This window comes from Canis aureus, chromosome 3, assembly GCF_053574225.1.
Source record: "Canis aureus isolate CA01 chromosome 3, VMU_Caureus_v.1.0, whole genome shotgun sequence".
In the NCBI taxonomy this organism is placed as follows: Eukaryota; Metazoa; Chordata; class Mammalia; order Carnivora; family Canidae; genus Canis; species Canis aureus.
Genome location: NC_135613.1, coordinates 44268676 through 44290400, shown reverse-complemented (window position 1 = coordinate 44290400; position 21725 = coordinate 44268676). Strand labels below are relative to the sequence as shown.

Sequence of the window (21725 nt, the reverse complement as noted above, 5' to 3'; positions counted from 1 at the left end):
CTCATATTTATGAGAGCATAATCTTTTCAGTTTGTGTGGAAACTGGAATACACAAGCCTCGTTATTTGTCAAAGTCAGCCTAAGAACTACTTTCATCTTCTAAAAGAAGTTTGAAGTATTTGTAAACATCAAACAACTACTCTAAATTTTGATAATTTAAAGCATAAGGATTAAAATGGTAATCAAACTTTTAAAATAAGGAGAGACATTGACTTAAACCAAACTTAAGAATTTCTGAAATTGGGACAGCTGGGTGGCTCATTTGGCTCATTGGTTGAGCTTCTGCCTTTGGTACAGGTTGTGATTCTGGAGCCCCGGGATTGAGTCTCACGTCAAGCTCCCCAGGGGGAGCTCACTTCTCCCTCTGCCTATGTCTCTGCCTTTCTGTGTGTGTCTCTCATGAATAAATAAATAAAATCTTAAAAAAAAAAAAAAAGAATTTCCAAAATGCTTGAAAAATTTTTATGCAGCAAAGTATCTTATGCCTTGCCAACACACACTAATTCAGTGCCACAATTATTTAATTTCTCTGTATGTGAACAAACTTTACTTAAAAGTGAAAATAGTAAAAACAAAACCAAAAAAAAAAGACTTCTCAAATTTTAAATTTGGCTTCTTTGCAAATTTCATCATATGGGCTATTTTCTGGTCAGAAGTAAGATATATATTTAGTACCAAAATTTCATTTTTGATAGCCACAGTGGTTTATAGAGAGAGCACATTCTATCCTCTGACCTTCAAATTATTTGTTCCCAGAATTATTTTTCTATGAATATATTAAAACTTCTCTAAGCAAAGATCTATGCTAAATTATTACAAGAATAACATCAAATGGATGCCACCCAAGGTCCTGACTGTGACATAAACTGAGAGCAAACTAGGGTGGACAAATGTGTACATAGGAATTGTTTAGAACAGTATTACTTTTGTATATCATTTGATCAAGTCATTTATTTTAAATAAATAAATTTTGTTACCCAAAAAGTCTACTTTACCAATCCCCCAAAGCTCAAAGACCAAATTAGTGTTACAGACTAGTCTCATCATCAGAATCACCTGGAGCCTTGTTAAAAATAGAGTCCTAGACTCTCCATGGAGAATTCAGTTGGTCTGGAGCTAAGGAACCTGTTTTCAGTAGGAGCCATAGATTGATTCTCCAAGCGTTAGCCCCAAACCAGTAGCATCAACATCCTCTGGAACTTGATAAAAATGCAAACTACTGGCTCCACTCCAGATCTTATGAATCAGACCCAAGTGAAAAGTAATGGCTAGATAAATCTCATCAAGGAGACAAGCTTAAGAAGCATTTTATAAAACTCAAAGTACTCTTCAGATATAAGATATTACCAAACAAATGGAAAATCAACAAAGATGAAAGGGAGAAAAGGAAAAGAAAAAAAAAAGAAAAGGAAAAGAAGAATGCTAACTAAACAAATGAATCTTAGTATCTATCAAGTTAACAATATAACCACAGGGGTAGAGGAGGAGGGAATACCTTAATTAACTTTGGGACATAGTATTTTGATCACGTAACCTTCAGCTTTAGCAAAGGCAAAATGAGTGTACAGAAATATTGTACTCAGGGGCACCTGAGTGGCTCAGCAGTTGAGCATCTGCCCTTGACTCAGGGCATGATGCCAGGGTCCTAGGATGGAGTCCCGCATGGGGATCCCCACAGGGAGCCTGCTTCTCCCTCTGTCTGTGTCTCTGCCTCTTTCTCTGTATCTCTCATGAATGAATGAATGAATGAATGAATGAATGAATGATAAATAAATAAATAAATAAATAAATAAATAAATAAATAAAATCTTTAAAAAAAAGATTTAAAAAAAGGAAATATTGTACTCTAGCTAGTACCCTTGTTTTTCACCGTGGTGTAAGTTAGCAATTCCAAAACTACTTTACATGTATTCTAGGACTAAGCAAATGGGTTATAAATTGTGGGAAGTGGAAGCCAGATTTCTTACTGCTGGGAAAATAGAGAAAAAAGAAAGAGGGAAAGGGAAGGAGAAGGATAAAGAGGAAGGAGAGGAGGAGAGGGGAGAAAAGAGGAAAGAAGGAAGAAAGGAAGAAAAAAAGGAAAGCTGGAATGGATCCTATGGTTTTTGGACTATAATGGGAGACATTATGGGTGCCTGGGTAGCTCAGCTGGTTGAGCGTCAGACTCTTGGTTTTGCTCAGGTCATGATCTCAGTGTCCTGAGATGGGGGCCAGCATCAGGTTCCTTGTTCAAGCAGAGAGTCTGCTTGAGATTCTCTCTCTCCCTCTGCTCCTCTTCCCCACTCTCAATCTCTCTCAAATAAATAAATAAATAAATAGTTTTTAAAATGGAGGATATTAGTAAGAATACATGCTTTTAATATATGTCTATACAGAGATATAGAAATATAGATTTGTGGATATGATACATACATATCATGTGTGTATTGTGTCCGAAATGTCTTGTAGTACTAGAGAGTAAGGAAATTCTCAAAAAAGAAAAAAAGGATGGGACACATCAAAAGGACGTAGAGGCCAGTGAATAAGTTCCCAATGGCTAAATATGGGGCAATTTGAACAATAAAATTAAAAATGAGGGGATCCCTGGGTGGCTCAGCGGTTTAGCGCCTGCCTTTGGCCCAGGGCGCGATTCTGGAGTCCCGGGATCGAGTCCCGCGTCAGGCTCCCGACATGGAGCCTGCTTCTCCCTCTGCCTGTGTCTCTGCCTCTCTCTCCTCTCTCTATGACTATCATGAATAAATAATAAAAAAAATTTTTTTTGAATGATAGCAACTGATTATAGCCCATAAAATAAAGAATCCACAAGTCCATCTGGTCGGGAAAGAAGGAAGGAGGAGGAGGGAAGGAGGATGGGAAGAGGAAGGAAGAAAATAAAGGAAGGAAAGAGAATGGAAAATGTACTTCTCACAGAGACAGCACTGTGGCCTCTACACACTAATGATACAAGCCCTAAAATGTTCTAATTTATATTGGGTACTTTTGTTTACTTTACAAATAATGTATTTTTCTTCTCTAAAATTATAGTCAGTTCTTTTCTATATTACCAATTTCTCTTCTCATTTTATTCATGTTTTCCTTTATATCCCTGAGCATGTGGAACATTGTAATAGCCACCCTTGCCTGCTAATTTTATTATCCCTCTCATTTCTGGACCTATTTCTATGGATTGATGTTTCTTTTCCTCCTGGCTAGGGGCTGTATTTTCCTGTTCTTTCATGTGTGTCACCATTTTTTACTAGATGTCAGACATTATAAATATGACATTTTCGAGTGTTGGACTGTATTGTTTTACTTTAAAGAATGTTGGATTTTGTTCTGGCAGTCAGGTAAGTTATCTGGGCACCAGTTTGAACCTTTCAAGCTTCTTAGAAGTTCTTTTGGAGATACAGTAGCCTTAAGGCTACTAAGGCTAATTTGGCCTCACTTTTAAAATGTGGCTATAATGAGGTTTTTACTGACTGTCATTTGATATTCAACAAATATCTCCAATCTGCTTGGTGGAAACTTTAATTATTCCTGGTCCTATGTAACTTTTGAGAATTGTTTAGCTTACAGTTCCTGGTGATCATTCTCTTCCTAGTGGTTCTTACTCAACTCAGTGTTTCTTACTCAACATCATGGGACAGATTAGTAATCAGTCAAAGAGTGAAGGGGACCCCAGTACTAATTCTGCATACTCCCTGCTTCAAGTCCTCTGCCTCACAAACTCAAGCCTCCTTAGGCTCTCTGAATTTCTATTTCTGTCTCCTTGATCCAGCATTATCACTGGGTTCTACTAGAGTTTCCCAGCCCTGTGCCAGGTTCTGGATATTGCCTTTAGTCCAGCAAATCTGAGTAATTCAGGATTCACTTTGTTTCCTTAGGTATCACAGTTCTGTTCTGCTTTTGTCCTGTAGCTTGAAACAGATGTTTCCCACATTTTATCACATTCTCTGGTTATTTATGACAGAAGAGTCAGAAGAGTAATCCCAGACTGTATTATTCCCTCATAACCAGAAACCACTTTTGACTTTATATATTAGCTTCTGAAAATCTAATATATTCAAACAGTTCAAAACTTGGTTTTCTTTAAAGGAAGCAGTGGAATGGGGTGGTTACTTGATGGAATGTGTGATCTATGTCTTAAATAGGAGTTACTACAGCATGTTTATCAGCTGAGAGGAAAACTTGATGACATAAGAAAGAGAGATCATTGCAAAAGCAAAATCCTTGAGTAAGCTACAGGGGATGGGACTAAAAACACATGAGAAAGGATTCACTTTAGATTGGAACCCAGAGAACTCATCCATGATTAAAGAAGAGAAAAGAAACTGCATGGGCACTGATGTGAGCAGGCGTAGATGTCAGTGAGAAAAGCAATTATAAGAGAAGCTAACCTCCCCCTAATTTCCTGCTGCAAATCAAAAGCAAGGTGATTGGGGAGCGTCTTCGGCTCCCTCTCAGGGAAGCCAGCTGCCATGTTGTAAGGTATTCTATGGAGAAATCCACAGACAAGGAACTGAAGGAGACCTCCAGTCCCAGCCTGGGTAGAACCTTGTGAAAGACCTTAAGGCAAGTGGCCCCAGCTAATCTGCTCCTAGATTCCTGACCCACAGGGCCTGTGAGATGATAAATGATTGTTGTTAGAAGCCACTAAACTTGGGGTAGCTTATTATATAGCACAGAGAACCAAGGCAGATATTGGTACCTGGAAATGGGATGCTGCCATAGAAATACACCTGCAGAGACCCCTGGGTGGCTCAGCGATTGAGCTTGAGCGTCTGCCTTTGGCTCAGGGCATGATCCCGGGGTTCCAGGATCAAGTCCCACATCAAGCTCCCTGCATGGAGCCTCCCTCCTCCCTCCTCCCTCTGCCTGTGTCTCTGCCTCTCTCTCTCTGTGTCTCTCATGAATAAGTAAATAAAATCTTAAAAAAAAAAAATACACCTGCAAATGTGGGAGTGGCCCTAGAGTCTGGTGACGACAGAAGCTGGAACAATTGGAGAAGCATGATAAAGAAAGCCTCAACTGCCTTGAATAGACTGTGAGTGGAAATGTGGAGTTTGAGGACACTACCAGTGAGGGCACACAAGCAAGTGAGGAACACAGACTGGATCTTGGAGGAAAGAGAGTCTTACATATTGGCAGAAAACTAAGCCACACATCTACAGTTCCCTGGGCAGCAGGAAATATATCTCCCGAACTGGTGGATCTGCTGCAGCAGACTGCCAAGTAGGTGGTGAAGGTGCCCCTTGTTTTCTTCTTGCCACAAGAAGAGATAGACCACTGAGCAAAGGACTGTCAAACAAAAGAAAACACGTCTTGAGAGTGGTGAGATGCCCAGCCTCTCCAGATGGCAAAGATGGCACCTCTAGGAAATGGCTCCCAAGCAAAGATCAAAGAGAAGGCAAAGAAGGGCTTATCTCTAAAAGATCTGTGGGCTTTTATCTAAAGGGGTAAACCCCCATGAGATTCACAGGAGGCTGTGTTGTCTTGTGAGAGAATGTGGCTAGCTCAGACTGAACGGGTACAGAATGAATCAAAGCCACTGGACTCCCAAAATTGTGCTGATGGAAGCATGCTGAGAACTCCTGCTCCTCCCCCTCACCCTGCTGCAGCAGAGATACCTCTGTCTTTCATGAAAAAGAAACTCAGGAGACAGAGCCGAGAAACATAGAGAATTATTTCTGAGGGTGAGGTAATAGAGGGAATAAGCCTAAAGTGAGGAAGAGGGGGAGATGGTCAAAGAGTGGGATCCCTGAAACTGAAATTACAGACAGCATTCTTACCAGTAGTGACAAGGTCTAGAGGAGGGCCATGAAAATGGGTGAACTAGGCAGAGTGAAGAAACAAGAACAAGGAAAGTAAAGCCTTCAAGAAATTGAAGATCATCCAAATGAATATGGAAATCACCAAGAATGCGGAGGGGGTAATAGTAAAGAGACAAAGTAAACTAGATGTTAGCAGTTACAGGAGTGCAAACTCCTTGGATGACTCTTAGTTATTCATCCACCTTGATTTCTCACGATTCCCCAGCTTTATAACCCAAGCATACTTAACTTTTTATAACCTCAAATGTCCAGATATGACTATGGGACTTTGCAAATACTCCTCACTCAACCTGGCTCATTCCCTGACCCCTTGTAATCCAGGCAGATACTTCTAATACTCTGTATATGCTTTCACAAGTCTCTGTGTTCATTACATCACAGCATTTTCAAACTTTGTTATATTCTTTGTCTTTACTGTTAGCTCCAGGAGGACAAGGGCTGTGTCTGAGTGGTTCAACATGGTTCCCCACACTCAGCTCAGGGGCTGGTACACACAGGAGACATCTCACAATGGAAGAAAAGGATTTCTCTTCCAGGTCAAAGATAAAATGCCCTAAAGCAGTTCCAAAGTAGCACATTTCTATGGTATCTCTCCTTTGGATTCTCTGACAAACATTAATATCTGAGCTCAAACAATGCTTTCCCTTAAGGGACATATGTATAGGGCATTAAATCCCTTATAAACACTAGGTGTTAGTTCCTTTAAAAAATACTTATTTACACATGGAAGCATTTAAAAGATTGCCTCGAGAATTCTCTAATGTCTAGAGAAGGGGATTTTGATTAAAAACTCTTCTTACAGTAACTACCTTTATGCATTTTCCCTCTCATGGAAAGGAGGGAATTGTCCATTATACTGACCATCTCTTCTTCCTGATCTGAAGAGTCTTATTTAAATTATTTGGAGATACAGTGCCCAAAGATGTACACAACAGAATTCAAGACAGAAACAGTATGTAACAATTGGTAAAAATGGACAATTTAACCAAATCATACAAAGAAGAGAACAATTAATGTGGTAAAAAATTCTTAAAAAGGAAAAAAACCCACAAACTTTCTCAAATTGTATGCAATTATGATAAGTTTTCCTGTACTGATATATTTTTAGAAACCTGAGTTCAAAATAAAAGCAGGTTGGGGTACCTGGGTGGCTCAGTCAGCTAAGTTCCTAACTCTTGATTTTGGTGCAAGTCATGATCTCAGAGTAGTGGGATGGAGCCCTGAGTCAGGCTCCCCACTAGGCATGGAGCCTGCTTAAGATTCTCTCTCTCCCTCTGTCCCTACCCCACGCCCCTCCTTGTCTAAAAAAAAAAAAAAGAAAGAAAGAAAAAAAAACCAATAAAAATAAAAAGCAGGTCAAAGAATCTGCTAAATTAATCATATGAGAAAGTTGAAAACTCTAGTTAATTTATCATAATTTTCTCATTTTTCTGGGTCTGACCCTTTAGATGAATAGACCAATGGCTACTTGTGTAGTCAAGTGAAGTGAAGTGAAAATTCTCAGTTCTAGCTAAGTTACTACGTAATTTTGTACTGTTCTGATATGTTCACGCGTATCTTTTCTGAAAATGCAGACCTCAAGACATAACTGTAATCTATACATAATAAAATTTAAATCCTTATACATAGTCACAGAGCTTTAACACCAAGCACATTGCCCTAGCTTGCCGATAACGTTTGAAATTTTCTTGAATAGGCACCCAGCAAGTTTCTGATCACCATCCAAAATATTTAGGTCATCAAAGGAATGTGCTACATTGCAAATGAATTCTTTTCTCTGAGCTAAAATCTATTTTTCTCAATAAAGCAGGAAACGTCCTGCTCCAAACTTCAAATATATCTCCACCCAAAAGAGTACTTCCTTTCTTTCCTCATCAAAGTCAAAGTGAGCCTCCTTCATTTTAAGGCCAACCTTCCAACTGTGCTCTTTTCCTGGAACTTGCTTTTTTAAATATTCACTCTATCATAGACCTTCAAAGAGTCCTCTTCTACCTATCTTCAGACTTTCTCTCTCTGCTGGGTCATTATCTATAGACTAGAAACAAGCTTCTTCTTTTCCTATCCTTTAAATGTCCACCCTTGGCTATACATTACTAATTACTACTCTAATCTTTCCCACTTTACAACCTCAGCTACTTTGTGAGCCTCTAGAGATACACAGCTCAGTCATTTCTGTTGTGAACATGTATCTAGGTTTCCTGCTGCCCAGAATTTGTCTGGAAAATCTAGTATTTCATACAGCACAAATACTGGCAGCTAGGGGCACATTCTCACCAATCAAATAGTTCCATTTAGGACTCTGACCATAATGAGAATTGTACAAAGGAGGAGCTAGGAGGGGCTTCCAGAGTTATCTAGAATTCAGCTGCACCAGACATCCCCACCTAAGGCTTCCCAATAACCTTGCACTCCCATGGCTTCACGTACCTACCTAACATACAATAGTAACCACTAAAACTGAAGCTATGTGCATATCTGCCCCCATCACTAACTAGCCTGTGATGCCTTCAAGGCAGAGATCATAACTATTCTTTTTTAATATATTTGCTTCCTTTAAATATTATTTTAATTTAAAATGTATTTAAATATATAATTAATTTAATTATTTTATTTAAAATACACGTAACATAAAATTTACCATTTTGAGTGTACAGCTCAGTGACAGTAGTACTTTCATGTTGTTGGGTAATCATCACCACCATCTAACTTCAGAACACTTCTCACCTTCCCAAACTAAAACTCTATACATATTTAAACAAGAACTCCCCATTACTCCTACCCCTAGTCCCTGGTAACCACCATTCTACCTTCTATCTTGACTCATGTTTATATGGGCAGTTTCTAGCACATCACTCCTTAATGGTATGATCTCAATAACTACAGAACTGAGGGAAATGAGTCTCTTTCTCCTTAAGCATCACATAAAAGAAGAAATTAGAAAAAATTTTAAAGAGCTAAAATTCACATGGAAATATATGTATTATCACTGGAGTTATTAGAAAACTTGAATGATGTATTAGCTGGAATTGTGAGTGTATGGCTATGAAAACTTCCATCTTGGCTCTCTAGCTAGCGCAAATATCAAGCACTTATATTTTTAAGCTAACAAAATCATCAAACATGAAAAAAAATTCCATGAAAAAGAAATGCATAACAAGCTTTCTCCTCCACTCAAATACCTAAGACCCCTGAGTTGAGTTCATATTTCTTTCAGAATATATGCCCATCCATAACTGCGGTGTTTTGCTACCTTAATCAACAAAACAATAAAAATAATCAACAGGAGGAGCAAAGAGAAACCTAATAGAGATGAATATTGCATGAAAAACTATATAAAACTGCCTTCTAGAAATGTACATATATACAAAATGAAATGTAGGGATAGGAGAGTTTTCATAATCCACTTCTATATATGGAAGGTCTTGCATTTAAAAAAAATGGGGTTGTAGAAATTTCCAAATTAATTTATTTGGTACTTACAAAACATATAAAAGATGGACCTTAAGGTCATAGGTCTTGAAAGGATTCTTAAATAATGACTCCATATAACAGATGAATAATTTCAAGTCCTCTTTCATCCAGCACTGTATGTTCCAGTTTGCACCTGAATTAAAAATAAACTATATTAAATCTGAAAAACATTCTGAACAACTCAGTGAAAGAGGAGAACTAAATTAAATTTACCAGTGTTCAGACACAACTTCCACTGCCTATTCCGAGAGAAAAAGAGCCAGCTCTAACCAGTGGTATGTATCTGTCCAAGTCACCTAGGCCCTTAGGCCCCTAGTTTCTTTTTGGTAAAGTAAAAGAAGTAAAGTCTCACACTTTTTTTTTAAATCTTGAACTACTTAAGGAGGACAAAGGCCTCAAAAGTCACATGCTTGCTTTCCAACAGAAAAGAACATATTCAATATCAAGGTACAAGTAAATGTGGAGTGATTTTTATGTATCTGCTTTAGCAATAAAGGCAGTGATTCAGATGTGAACTATATGATTCATATCTTAAATTCTTGCTATTGTATTATTATTGGCCCCAAATATAACTGATGCAAGTTTACTTCACTGTGCATGGAAAAACACACCTGATAATAAATTACTGGTGATTTGTAATTTAAAAGGCAAGAATAGCAACAACTACAAATAATGACTAACTTAAGACAACACTAACATATTTCCCCAAACCTGAGGATTTCTAGCTGGTAGGGATTTTACAAAACTGTTGAGCTCTTTTTTTTTTTTTTTTGTATTTTTTTTATTGGAGTTCAATTTGCCAACATATAGCATAACACCCAATGCTCATTCCATCAAGTGCCCCCCTCTTATGAAGTAAACAGCATGCTTGGTAGAATAATCAGCTGAAATCTTCAGTAACTATCACATAATCCCTCACTTTCAGTTACAAAAACTTAAAATCATTAAGAAGTGGCTAGTTATGTAAGTTTTATGTGTAAAATTTAAATCTATAGCATCATAATCATTCCTCTTGAAAACTGAACAAAGTACTAACATTTTTGATCATTTCAAAACTCATCACGAAGACCCTGCCTTAAGTTCACTCTTGGTATATTTAATAATTGCTGAAGGCCAAGTTAAGTTCCCCTACAAATTAAAAAACTCACTTAAAATTAAATGAATTTTATTGATTAATGGCCATAGACTCAGTTGGAGACACTAGGAGTTACTACTACTAACTTGTTTTAAAACTCTAATTATGTATTTATGCTTTATTCTTATCCCCAAGCTGATTTCAATAAATTGGAGTATTTCTTCCATCTAATTAGTAATGCTCAACCAAGGGCAGTTTGACCCTCAGGAGCATGGTAATGTTTGGAGATAACGTTTTGGGGAAGGAGCTACTGGCATCTAGTAGGTAGAAGCCAGGGATATTGCTAAACATCCTACAATGCACATAATAACCCCCCATAATCAAGAATTGTCTGGGCCAAAATGTTAATAATGTTGAGATTGAGAAATTCTGATTAACCCTTTATAGGAGTGCCATATTTATGTGTGCCTTTATTTTCATACTGTAGGTCTCTTTGTATTATTGAATCAATTGACTGCTCCATTAGCTTTTCCAGAAGGCTTGGGAATGATTTCGTGGTTTTGATTTCCAGATACAGAATTATTAATGGCACTAGCTACATTCAGTATGCAATATACTTAAACAGCAAAATCCCCTTGATTTAAAGTACATAATTGGCTAAAGAGATATTTCTTGCTTGAATATTATTTATAAGTACTTTAAACTTTAATTAATTCAACAGTTGAATTTTTTAAGATTTTATTTATTGAGAGAGGGAAAGGGAGAGAGAGAGAGAGAGAGAGAACACGAGCCAAGGATGAGGGAGGGGTAAGGGAAGAGAGAGAAGCAGACACCCTACTGATCCTGGCTCAATCTCAGGACCCTGGGATCATGACCCAAGGTGAAGGCAGATGCTTAACCGAGAGCTACCCAGGCACCCCAATATTCATGTTTTGAATATTTTATCTATCCAACAAAATAAGATGTGCTTTTTCTATTTTAAAGCAAATTCAGAAGATTACAAGAAATGGATTTAAAAGAGTTCCCTCATTGCATTTTTATAAGATGTAAAATAATTCAGGGCTCATTGGTTTATAATAATAACTTTATTACTAACATAAAATGATGATATGTGTTAAGAATCCCATCCATATGACATCTATTTCATACAGGATTCAGAGAATGAAAACATTTTGTTTAAAATAGTTAAATAATAGCTAATGCTTGGAACATTAAAATACTTACCTATTTGTTGAAAAATTAAAGAATTCACTGTTGAAACAAATGCCTTCCCTTCCATGTTGTCTGCATGGACAGAACAGTTTTTATCTTCCTTGCTCCAAAAGCAACAGTGGAAAGTTGTTTTGGAAGATAAATTAGAAATGTAGGTACTACTTGAATTTAATTTAGCTTCAACAACTGCCTCATAATGTTCATTCAAATTGGAAGTGTTCCTTGAGATTCCAGTAGGCAAAAGGAAGTCATAGGTTGTATTTGGTGGCATGCAAGACAACTTAAATCTCCAGGGAGTAATTGGATATGCCAAGTTAAATGCAGTTGTCAAATAAATGAATTCTGTTGGGATATTAAACAGATACATAGAAAAACAATCATTTTGACTAAGACGTAAATAGGAAGTAGCTAAGATTAAGCCATGTGTACTCAACAGTAATTATTTACCTTTCTAAGTGCTCAATCTGTGCATAATGCAGAGCTTCTATTACACAATGTGTTATACTTGAAAGGATCCATTAATTTATGGAGAAAAACCTTACTCTTTAACACTTCTTTTTGAAAATTCATGCTTCATTTTCCTCATTAATCTAGCATTCTATGTTTATATTTTAAATAAAAATATAGCAATTACTTTTTCTAAAAAAGATTATTCTAATAAACTTTCAGTAAAAGTGGAAATATCTAAATGTGCAATTTTATAAACAAATATTAAAGTATTGTTTTAATATTTCTTAAAGAAATAATACCAATATTTTAGCACGATGAGAGCTTTTAGAAAGGGTTTTTCTTCAACATCAATACAGTTGGATGATCTCTTGAATCTGCCCATGATCCTTAGATATATGACACTGTATAAGACATGTGCTTAATGCACTCTCCAAGAATCAATATACAATGACAGGAAAATTCTATTGCTTATTACAGACAATTTTCACTTTTTAGACATGTAAAAATTAAGAATAATTATATAATCTTGTACCCCAAAAAATTCTCAAAAGTGGTAGTTGGTTTTTAATAAGTAATTGTTTGAAAATAAAATAATAATTCTCAATAATTCTTTCTTTTCAAGCTACTCATACTATTCAACAGTGTGTTGCCTCATATACAAACCAACGTAGAATGAGAATTCTGAGAATTTAGCATGTATTTGCATGGAATGATAATTTTGAAGAATTAGAGTAAATTTAAGAAAATAGCAATTGAAAATAATTCACAAAAAATGTTTTAAATTATAAAAGTAATATATGTAAAAATACCTAAATATGTAAGCAATGACTGTTAAAGCTTGATTTCTAAACTTTTCCATAAAAATAAACTAACGTAAAAATGTACCAGATGCAAAAATTAAATCAAACGTGACTAACACAACTAATATTATTTTGCCCACACTGATAACAATTAGGTATCATAATATCACTAAAAGTGACTCTTCATTACAGTTGTGTTCCTTTGGACTTCATCTTTCTAACATATGCTTCTGAAATTATAACATCTCAATAAAAATAGGTTATTTCTTGGGTTTTGCAAAACTATGAATATTTGTTGGTATTAATTAAAAGCACATTTTCTAGGTGTACATGGAAGATTCAGTCCTCTGAACTGAAATGAGCCTAAAACCCTCAAAGTATTTGAAATTTTAAATGTAACAACAAATGTCACAGACATAGATATAGATGCCTACAAGAAGAAAGAACAGTATGCAGAACAAGGAAGACTTGTAGAGAAGCTCCTAAGAGTACTTTCAAATTGGATTAGCCAAGGAGATGCTTAGAATTAGGTGACCCAGAGGTGGACAGCTGCATTATCTCCCAATATGATTGCCAGATAAAATGGGTTTTGTTAAAAATAAATCGGTTTTGTTAAAAATATTTTTGTTAAAAATAGCCTGTTTTAATTTTAAAAACTTGAAACATAACCTAAATGAGGGTTTTTTAAATCAGAGTATCTTTAGAATGCAGTAAGAAACAAGTGAGAATAGTATGCTCAAAAGTCATTGGCACTGGGTGACTAATTTCAAACAGAAGCATGCTATGGTTCACAGTAGTTAAAATAATGACATTTTAAAAAACCTCTGTAAGCTTTCTCTTGAGGATATATTCCTGCAATGGGTAGGAAGAAGTCTAGTACACACTTAATTCTTCTTCTAGTGGTATTCAAGATGGAAATTTTCAATGTAAACACCATTCCTTGATAATATCCCCTTATAGCATTATACTTGTCATTGTGTACCAGAGTTATAATGTGGAATAGCACTTAAAACAGCATCTCCCTTCCATGTGAGAATAAATCCATTATTTTGTGTCATAGCCATATGTTTTAAATATTATCACCAAGTAAATTGCTTCTTGATATAGAAATTTAAAGCTTTACTACCAATCTGATATCTATATATACATTTGTAATTTAATGCTGCTACATTTACTAAATTAAAATTAAAACATTTAAGTGTCACTATATCTTATTTCTACGCATGTGTAAAGGTGTTGGTGTGCATACATAAATGTTCTGTACTGTAAAAGAAAACAAAGTTAAATAACAGACAATGGGCAGGAAGAAAAAATTTGTAAAACATAATAAATTGTTAAGGGCTTATGATGATCAAGGTTATGTGTCAACTTGTCTAAGTCCATGGAACATTCGCTCATTTGGTCAAACATTAGTTTGTGTGTATCTGTGAGGACGTTGTGGATGACCTTAACATTAATATCAGTCTTTTCTTTCCTTTGGACTTTCCTTTCCTTTCCTTTTCTTCAGATTCAAACTAAAACATCAGGTCTCCTGGGTATCCAGCCTACCAACTGCACATCATGGGACTTTTTCACCTCCACAATCTTGTGAGCGACGTCCTTATAATAAATCTTCTCTCTCTCCCTCTCTCTGTTTCTCTCTGTCTCTCTGTCTCTCTCTCTCCCTGTCTCTAAATCCTACTGATTCTGTTTCCTGGAGAATCCGGACTAATACAGAACTAAATATCAGGTACATTTTAGAAATTTCTAAAACTCACTATGATAAAATACAACAACAAAATGATCAAAGTATATGGTTTAGAAAATCTCCTAAGAAATATAAATGGTCAATAAACAGTGCTCAACCTCACAAATAATCAAATAAATAAAACTGAAATGAGATGTCATGTTTGCCTTATCTGATAGGGCAAAGAGGTAAAAGAATGATAATATACATCTTTGACAGAAATGCAATCGGATAGCATTCATATATTTGTGTTAGTACTGCAAATAGTACCAAGCTTTGTGGAGAAGATTTCACAGTACCTATCAAATTTTTAAATGCGCATACTATTTAACATAGAACTTCCTCCTTAATAATTAATCAACAGGACTATTCTCCCAAATATATAAAGATAGATGTATATGGATTTCAATTATTTGTTACAGAAAAAGAAATGTCTATCAATGGGGAGTTGGTCAAATAGATTAATAAATTAAGGCATATTCATACAGTTCATTGTTATGCGACCATTAAATGAATAAATGTATCAGTAAGTACTCAGTAAAAAAAAAAAAAAAAAGCCATCATGATAAATTGAAAAACTATTAAGCAGAAAAACACAGAACAATGTGTATAGACCAATTCTATTTTTGCAACCATAGATACGAATTGCGTGTGTTTCTGTGTGTTATAGTTCTGGAAAGCTACACATCAGGTTGTTCCCAGGAGATTGGGAAGGGTTTTCATTTTCACACTTAACACTTTTGTTTGATTTGCGTTTTTAATCATGAGCATGAGAATTCCTAACTGTAGACAAGGAAAATTCTGCTAACCAATAAAAGAAACAGCACATCTCTAAGGGCAAAATCTCTTATACATGAACATTTACAAAGCAAATTACTTACCCCAATGTAACAAAGCCACACAGAATTTTTGACAAGTCATCTTACTTCAGAGAAGTAGACCTGAAAAATAGTACATCCAAAACAAATACACACACACGCACACACACAAAAAAACAACTGACATCTATACAAGCTGTCTGGGAAAATATAAAATGAAAAGGATTATGAATAAGTCTTTAAATTTTAAACCTCTATAATACTCTGCATCAATATGAGAGAAGTATCTCATGTTAAAGTACAACTATACGTTATAGGTTTAGTCCTGTGTACACACTATCTTACACAGTTAAGATATAAACCACATATTCACATATGGCATATTCAAAAAAAGTTTTTTTAAGATTTTATTTATTTATTCATGAGAGACAGAGAGAGAGAGAGGGAGGCAGAGACACAGGCAGAGGGAGAAGCAGGCTCCATGCAGGCAGCCTGACATGGGACTCAATCCAGGGTCTCCAGGATCATGCCCTGAGCTGAAGGTGGCGCTAAACCACTGAGCCACCTGGGCTGCCCTCAAAAAAGTTTTAATGTTCCTTCATGCCATTACAAACCGGGACAGGCATCATAAGATAAGACCGAATTTTTAACTCAACAGAGTATTCATAATGTTGATTAAATATGTACAATCTAAGATTAATTTTTTTCATATTCAGGGTTTTTTAATTTTTTAAAGATTTTTATTTATTTATTCATGAAACACACAGAGAGAGAGGCAGAGACACAGGCAGAGGGAGAAGCAGGCCCCATGCAGAGAGCCCGATGTGGCACTCGATTCCGGGTCTCCAGGATCATGCCCTGGGCCAAAGGCAGGCGCTAAACTGCTGAGCCACCCAGGGATCCTCATATTCAGTTCTTAAATTTCTCTTTATTTTCTAAAGCCTTTATCTTTACTGTGATATTACAAAGCCAAACAGTTATAGTATAGGTAATGATTGTATATTTATTTCTAAGGAAGAGGAGGAAACTTTCCCGTATGCTTTTGGAAACCCCCACTGTTTATTTGCAGATGCAGTAATATTCACATTGGAGAGTTATCAGAGTAATCTAAGGAAAGGCTGATGGCTTAATATATCCAAATGATAGGGAGCTCTAAGAGACCAGTTTTCCCATGAAGTCGACTCAATTTAAAATTCATCATGAATAAGATTATTTGTACTAGTACACCATGAATTAGAATGGTAGCATAATTTTAATATATTGGGCTCCAATCTGTAATGAAACCCTAAAGGCTTTTGTTGTTCCAGTGTTTTTTGTTATCTCAGATTGGGGATTCAGGTCACTACGCAAAAGTTAATCTGAGGTAAAAAAAAAAAAAAAAAAAAAAAACTCTGAATTAGGTGTCAGAAGTCTTGAAGTGTCAATCTAGACTCTTCAATTAATCAGCTATAGGACTCGGGATTTGAATGCTCTAGACCTCAAGTTCCTCACATACAAATCCCCCTGGTAGATGAGCTCTACAATCCCTTTCAGAGCTTCCTACGATTCTGAGCGATTTTATTTTAAAACAGAAGTCACAGCTTTACCACAAAGAATATTATATAATATTAAGTGAGAAATATGTACTATAAGTCATATCTGAGAACTGGTACCATGTGATAAGTAAACAGAAAAACATGTTTGTTTAGTTGACAACTTAACACTCAGGAAGAAAATGTATGAGTATAAACATTTTGTAGTCTGGCAATTTGTTCTTCACCCTCTCGGTTTCTCATCAGAAGTTTGGTTCTTTATATACTGGTATCACAATGTTTCTTTAGGATTTCTAAAAAATCAGTTCAGTCTTTGAAATCTTCATTATTTAATGATATGAATTTTTTGATATCTGTTTCTGACACAAAATTCTTTATGCTACCTAGTTCTGATACAAAATTTTCTCATAAGGGGAGGTCAGTGGGGGGGGTGTATAAAATAAGTGATGGGGATTAAGAGGTACACTGGTTGTATGAGCACTGGTTGTTGTATGGAAGTGTTGAATCACTCCATTCTACATTTGAAACTAATATTACACTGTATGTTAAGTAACTAGAATTTAAATAAAAACTCTTTTAAAAGTCTTATAAAATAAACCTAAGTGCAAGTTTCATAATCAGGATGTGTCATAGATAAAATATTTCATTAGACTAAGTGTTTTTGAATGAATCAACTGTGACAAGTAATTCAGTCCAGCAATTGGTTTGACTCAGTTTTAACTCAACTAATCTGCTGAGTCAAATGACCAAATAGATCAGTTGTTTTTGCTTATATAAGACAAGTATTCTTTTATTTAATGTTCCACGCAAACACCAACTATTCTTATGGTTTGAATTCTTGCAGGCAGGTTTCACTCTTACATAGCAGAGAAACAATCACAAAAATGAAAAGGGCATAGACGCAACCTTGAAGAGAGTGTGAAATGTGGTCCTACATAGACTCAATGAGACAAATATTTATATGACCCTCCATTGTAGCAGAAAGGAATACATAAGGGGGTTTATGAAAATACAAATACTATCAAAAAGAAAGGGAGAGAAATTTTTAAGCTGTGAGGGAAAAAATTAAGCAAAGTGAAAACTAATGGTAAGATGACCAAAACATGTGTAATATACAAAATGCCATTAATTTGAATTCACTTTGTAAAGATGGACTATTAATTTCCTTTTTACTTCCTTATGTCAAATTGTCCAATTATAAATTCAGAGTACTTTTAAAATAAAATGAAACCAAAAGGTTGGGGAAATATTCAAATAATCCTGACACTAAAAACAGAAAAGAAATTTTGTCTCAGTAACTTCAAAACAGGTAATAGCCTCATGAATATCCTAACAGTACCAGAGTTTCATGGGAACGTCAAAGCTCAAAAGTTTCTCAACCCCTCCACTACCAATATCCTATTCTAAGTCACCATTATCTCTTCCCTAGACAGTCAGAAGAGCCTCCTAACTGATCTCCCTGCTCCAGCCCTTACTCTCCAGTTCATTCTATTCAGTGCAGCAGCCAGAGTGGGCTAGATCATGTCTGTCTTGCCCAAAACACTGCAGTACTCTCCTTTTCATTCTAAGTAAAAGCCTGAGTCCTGCACAGAACTACAAGGTCCTGGATCTCTATTGCCCCTCTGAACTCATCAACCATTGTTCTTGCATTTGTTCAAGCCCCTTTCTCAGAGCCTTTCCTGACTAGCCCATCTAAAATTTCAACACCTTCCCTACCTTGACATGTCATAGCTGATGTTTTGCTGAATTTTCTCATTACTTCATACTATCTAATGTGAATATGACTTCTTGTTTTGTTTTTTTGTTTTTGTTGTTGTTGTTGTTTTGCTTATTGTCTAACTCCCCACTAGAATGTAAATGCCACTAGACCAAGGGATTTTTTTTTTTACTATTTCCTTTTCATCATTATATCCTTCATACATAGAAGCCTGCCTCTCACATACTAGGTGCTCTCTATACATTAACTGAATGAGTGAATAAATGAATGGCATAATATGACTCTTTCCTGAAATATTCTTCAAAATAGGCCAGTGGCATCATACCAAGAAAGTAACAATAATCTTCAAAAGATGCATTCTATGGATAACAGAGATGTCACACACACACACACACACACACACACACACACACACACTGAGGAGTATTATGCAGCCATAAAAAGGATATATTGCCATTTGTGACAACATGGATGGACAACTGTGAAAGACAAATATCATGTGATTTCACTCATATGTGGAATCTAAAAAAACCAAAATGAATAAACAGAAAGCAGAATCACACCTATAAATACAGAGAACAAAGGGATGGTTGCTAGGGTGGAGGTGAGAGAGAGGGGCAAAATGGGTGAAGGAAAGGAGGAAATACAGGCATGGGAATAAAAGTCATAGCATAAGGAATATAGACAATGATATTGCAATGTGTTGTATGGTGACAGATGGTAGGTACACTAGTGGCAAACATACCATAATGTATAAACTTGTCAAATCACTATGTTGTACACCCGAAACTAATGTAATATTGTATGTCAACTATACTCAAATTTAAAAATTGTTTTAAAGGAGTCATTCTAATATAACCCATCATAGAGAATCATATTTAATTCCAGAGAGAATTTCAGAATGGTTATTCATAACCACTTTTTTAAATGATTCATTTATTTTAAAAAGAGAACTCACATGCATACAAGGGGGAGGAGCAGTGGGAGAGGGCAAGAAAATCTCCAATTCTTAATCTTTTTTTTTAAGATTTATTTATTCATTTGAGAGAGAGAGAGCAGAGGAGGGGCAGAGGGAAAGAGAGAATCCTGAAGCAGACTCCCCACTAAGCAGGCAGCCTGACACAGGGCTCAATCTCACAGCCCTGAGATCACAACATGAGCTAAATCAAGTCAGCCACCCAGTTGCCCCTTTAACCATTTTTAAAGATGGATCTTGTTGGGGTGCCTGAGTGGTTCAGTTGGTTAAGCATCAATCCCTTGATTTCTGCCCAGGTCATGACCTCAGGGTCATGAGATCCAGCTCCACTCTCAGCACAGAGTCTGCTTAGGATTCTCTCTTTCCCTCTCTTTCTGCCCCGCCCCCATTCACATCTGTTCCCTCTCCCTCCCTCTCTCTCAAATAAATAAGTAAAATCTTTTTTAAAAATAAAAAATAAATAAATATGGTTATTGTTGAGAATTTGTTAAGAGCAAGGGACCAACTCCCAAAAGGAGATGCATATACCCAAAATTAGGGCTATAATTTCAGGGGGTTAACAAACTCTCTGAAATTTATCCAAAGTTCCCAGATTACAAGATCCTGATACATAAATAAATGGAGTTCACATTGCTCAGGCAATTCCTCCTGAGGAACCCAGTAAGTAGTGCTCCTATGAATTGATCCATTGATAGACACCAAGCCATGAGGAGTTCGAGATAATATTGCCTAACATTCCTCCTGGAATGTAGTCATTCTATGTTGACAGTTACAATGAATAATGTATTTTATTTGAAATATTCATAAAGTATAAAAGATTTATCCATAGACTAAATGATCCATCCATAACACATTGATGTGCAGCCAATAATTCGATTTTCATAACATGCCAGAGTAGGCATATTAAACACATTACTGACTCTTCAGTTATTACTATAAACTTTAAACAAAAAGAAAAATCGAAATCTATATTCTACTAAATTGTTATATTATGGGTTTTCAGAAGAAAATCAGATTTTAACTTCTATCATAGAAAATTCTTTGTGTAACTTTATATATCAAATTCTACTTAAATAAAGCAGAATAGTCTCAATTAGTGTTTGAATGAGTGATTGGGAAGAAGGAAATTATTTACAACTTGTTCCAATGATCTCACAAAGTCTCTAGGTTTGTAGAAAGGTTTATGAGTAAGAAAAACAATTCTGACAATTCCGTTGCTTTGATGAGTAAACTTAATGAGCTCCATCTGCCACTAATTCTTGCTTTTACTTCTGCTGGAGAAGCACCCATCCTTCACTTAGACAACACCATTTAAGTATTTTGTTTAAATATAAATAAAAAACCCTATTTCTTCAAGTGTCAAAATAAACATATCCTGGTCTATCTCTACTAACCTTGTCATTTTAAATATGTTTAATTTTATTTCTTCACATTGGACAGAAACTGGTCATGTTATTCTTTCCATCAAGTAGCTGTTAAAGACTTAAATTGTTTTAAAATTTTAAAAACTTCCATCATCTTGGCAGAAGCATCTCACACTTTTGATCTAAGATCTGGCATGAATGCCTTTCAGTGATAGAGCCTAGTTCACAGTCTATGTGTAGGCAGTTAAGAAACTTGGGAAATAAAGATTTATAAAGTGGGAAAATCCCTAAACATAGACAAAATATTCAAAAACGTCAAATAGCCAAAGACAATTAAAAACTGTCCCATAAACGAACTAGGGGTGGTGGAAGGGGAGGTGGGTGGAGGGTGGGGGTGACTGGGTGACAGGCACTGAGGTAAGCACTTGTCGGGATGAGCACTGGGTGTTATTCTATATGTTGGCAAATTGAACACCAATAAAAAATAAATGTATAAAAAAAACCTGTCCCATATACTCCTATACGTTAGAGTTTAAAAGTACAAGTTATTTGAGAACTTGGCCGTTTAATATAGACTTGACACCAACATGGTAAAGAACTTACATGTTCTTTTTCTTTTTTTAAGAGGATTTTTTTAAACGATTTTATTTATTTATTTATTTATTTATGATAGAGAAAGAGAGAGGCAGAGACACAGGCAGAGGGAGAAGCAGGCTCCATGCCGGGAGCCTAACGTGGGACTTGATCCTGTGACTCCAGGATCGCACCCTGGGC

The 21725-nt window shown here is 35.9% G+C and overlaps 1 protein-coding gene across 5 annotated transcripts in view; it reads right to left on the bottom strand.

Moving 5' to 3' along the window:
• LEPR (leptin receptor) overlaps window positions 1-21725 on the bottom strand; it is a 93136-nt gene that overhangs the window by 54669 nt on the left and 16742 nt on the right. For all 5 annotated transcript variants that reach the window (XM_077892161.1, XM_077892160.1, XM_077892164.1 and 2 more), the window contains 3 exons: window positions 15426-15485; window positions 11581-11910; window positions 9291-9414 (listed from right to left, as the gene is read on the bottom strand). In XM_077892161.1, the coding sequence (XP_077748287.1) occupies window positions 9291-9414; window positions 11581-11910; window positions 15426-15465 (494 nt within the window). In that variant the 5' untranslated portion in view covers window positions 15466-15485. The remainder of the gene's footprint in view (window positions 1-9290; window positions 9415-11580; window positions 11911-15425; window positions 15486-21725) is intronic.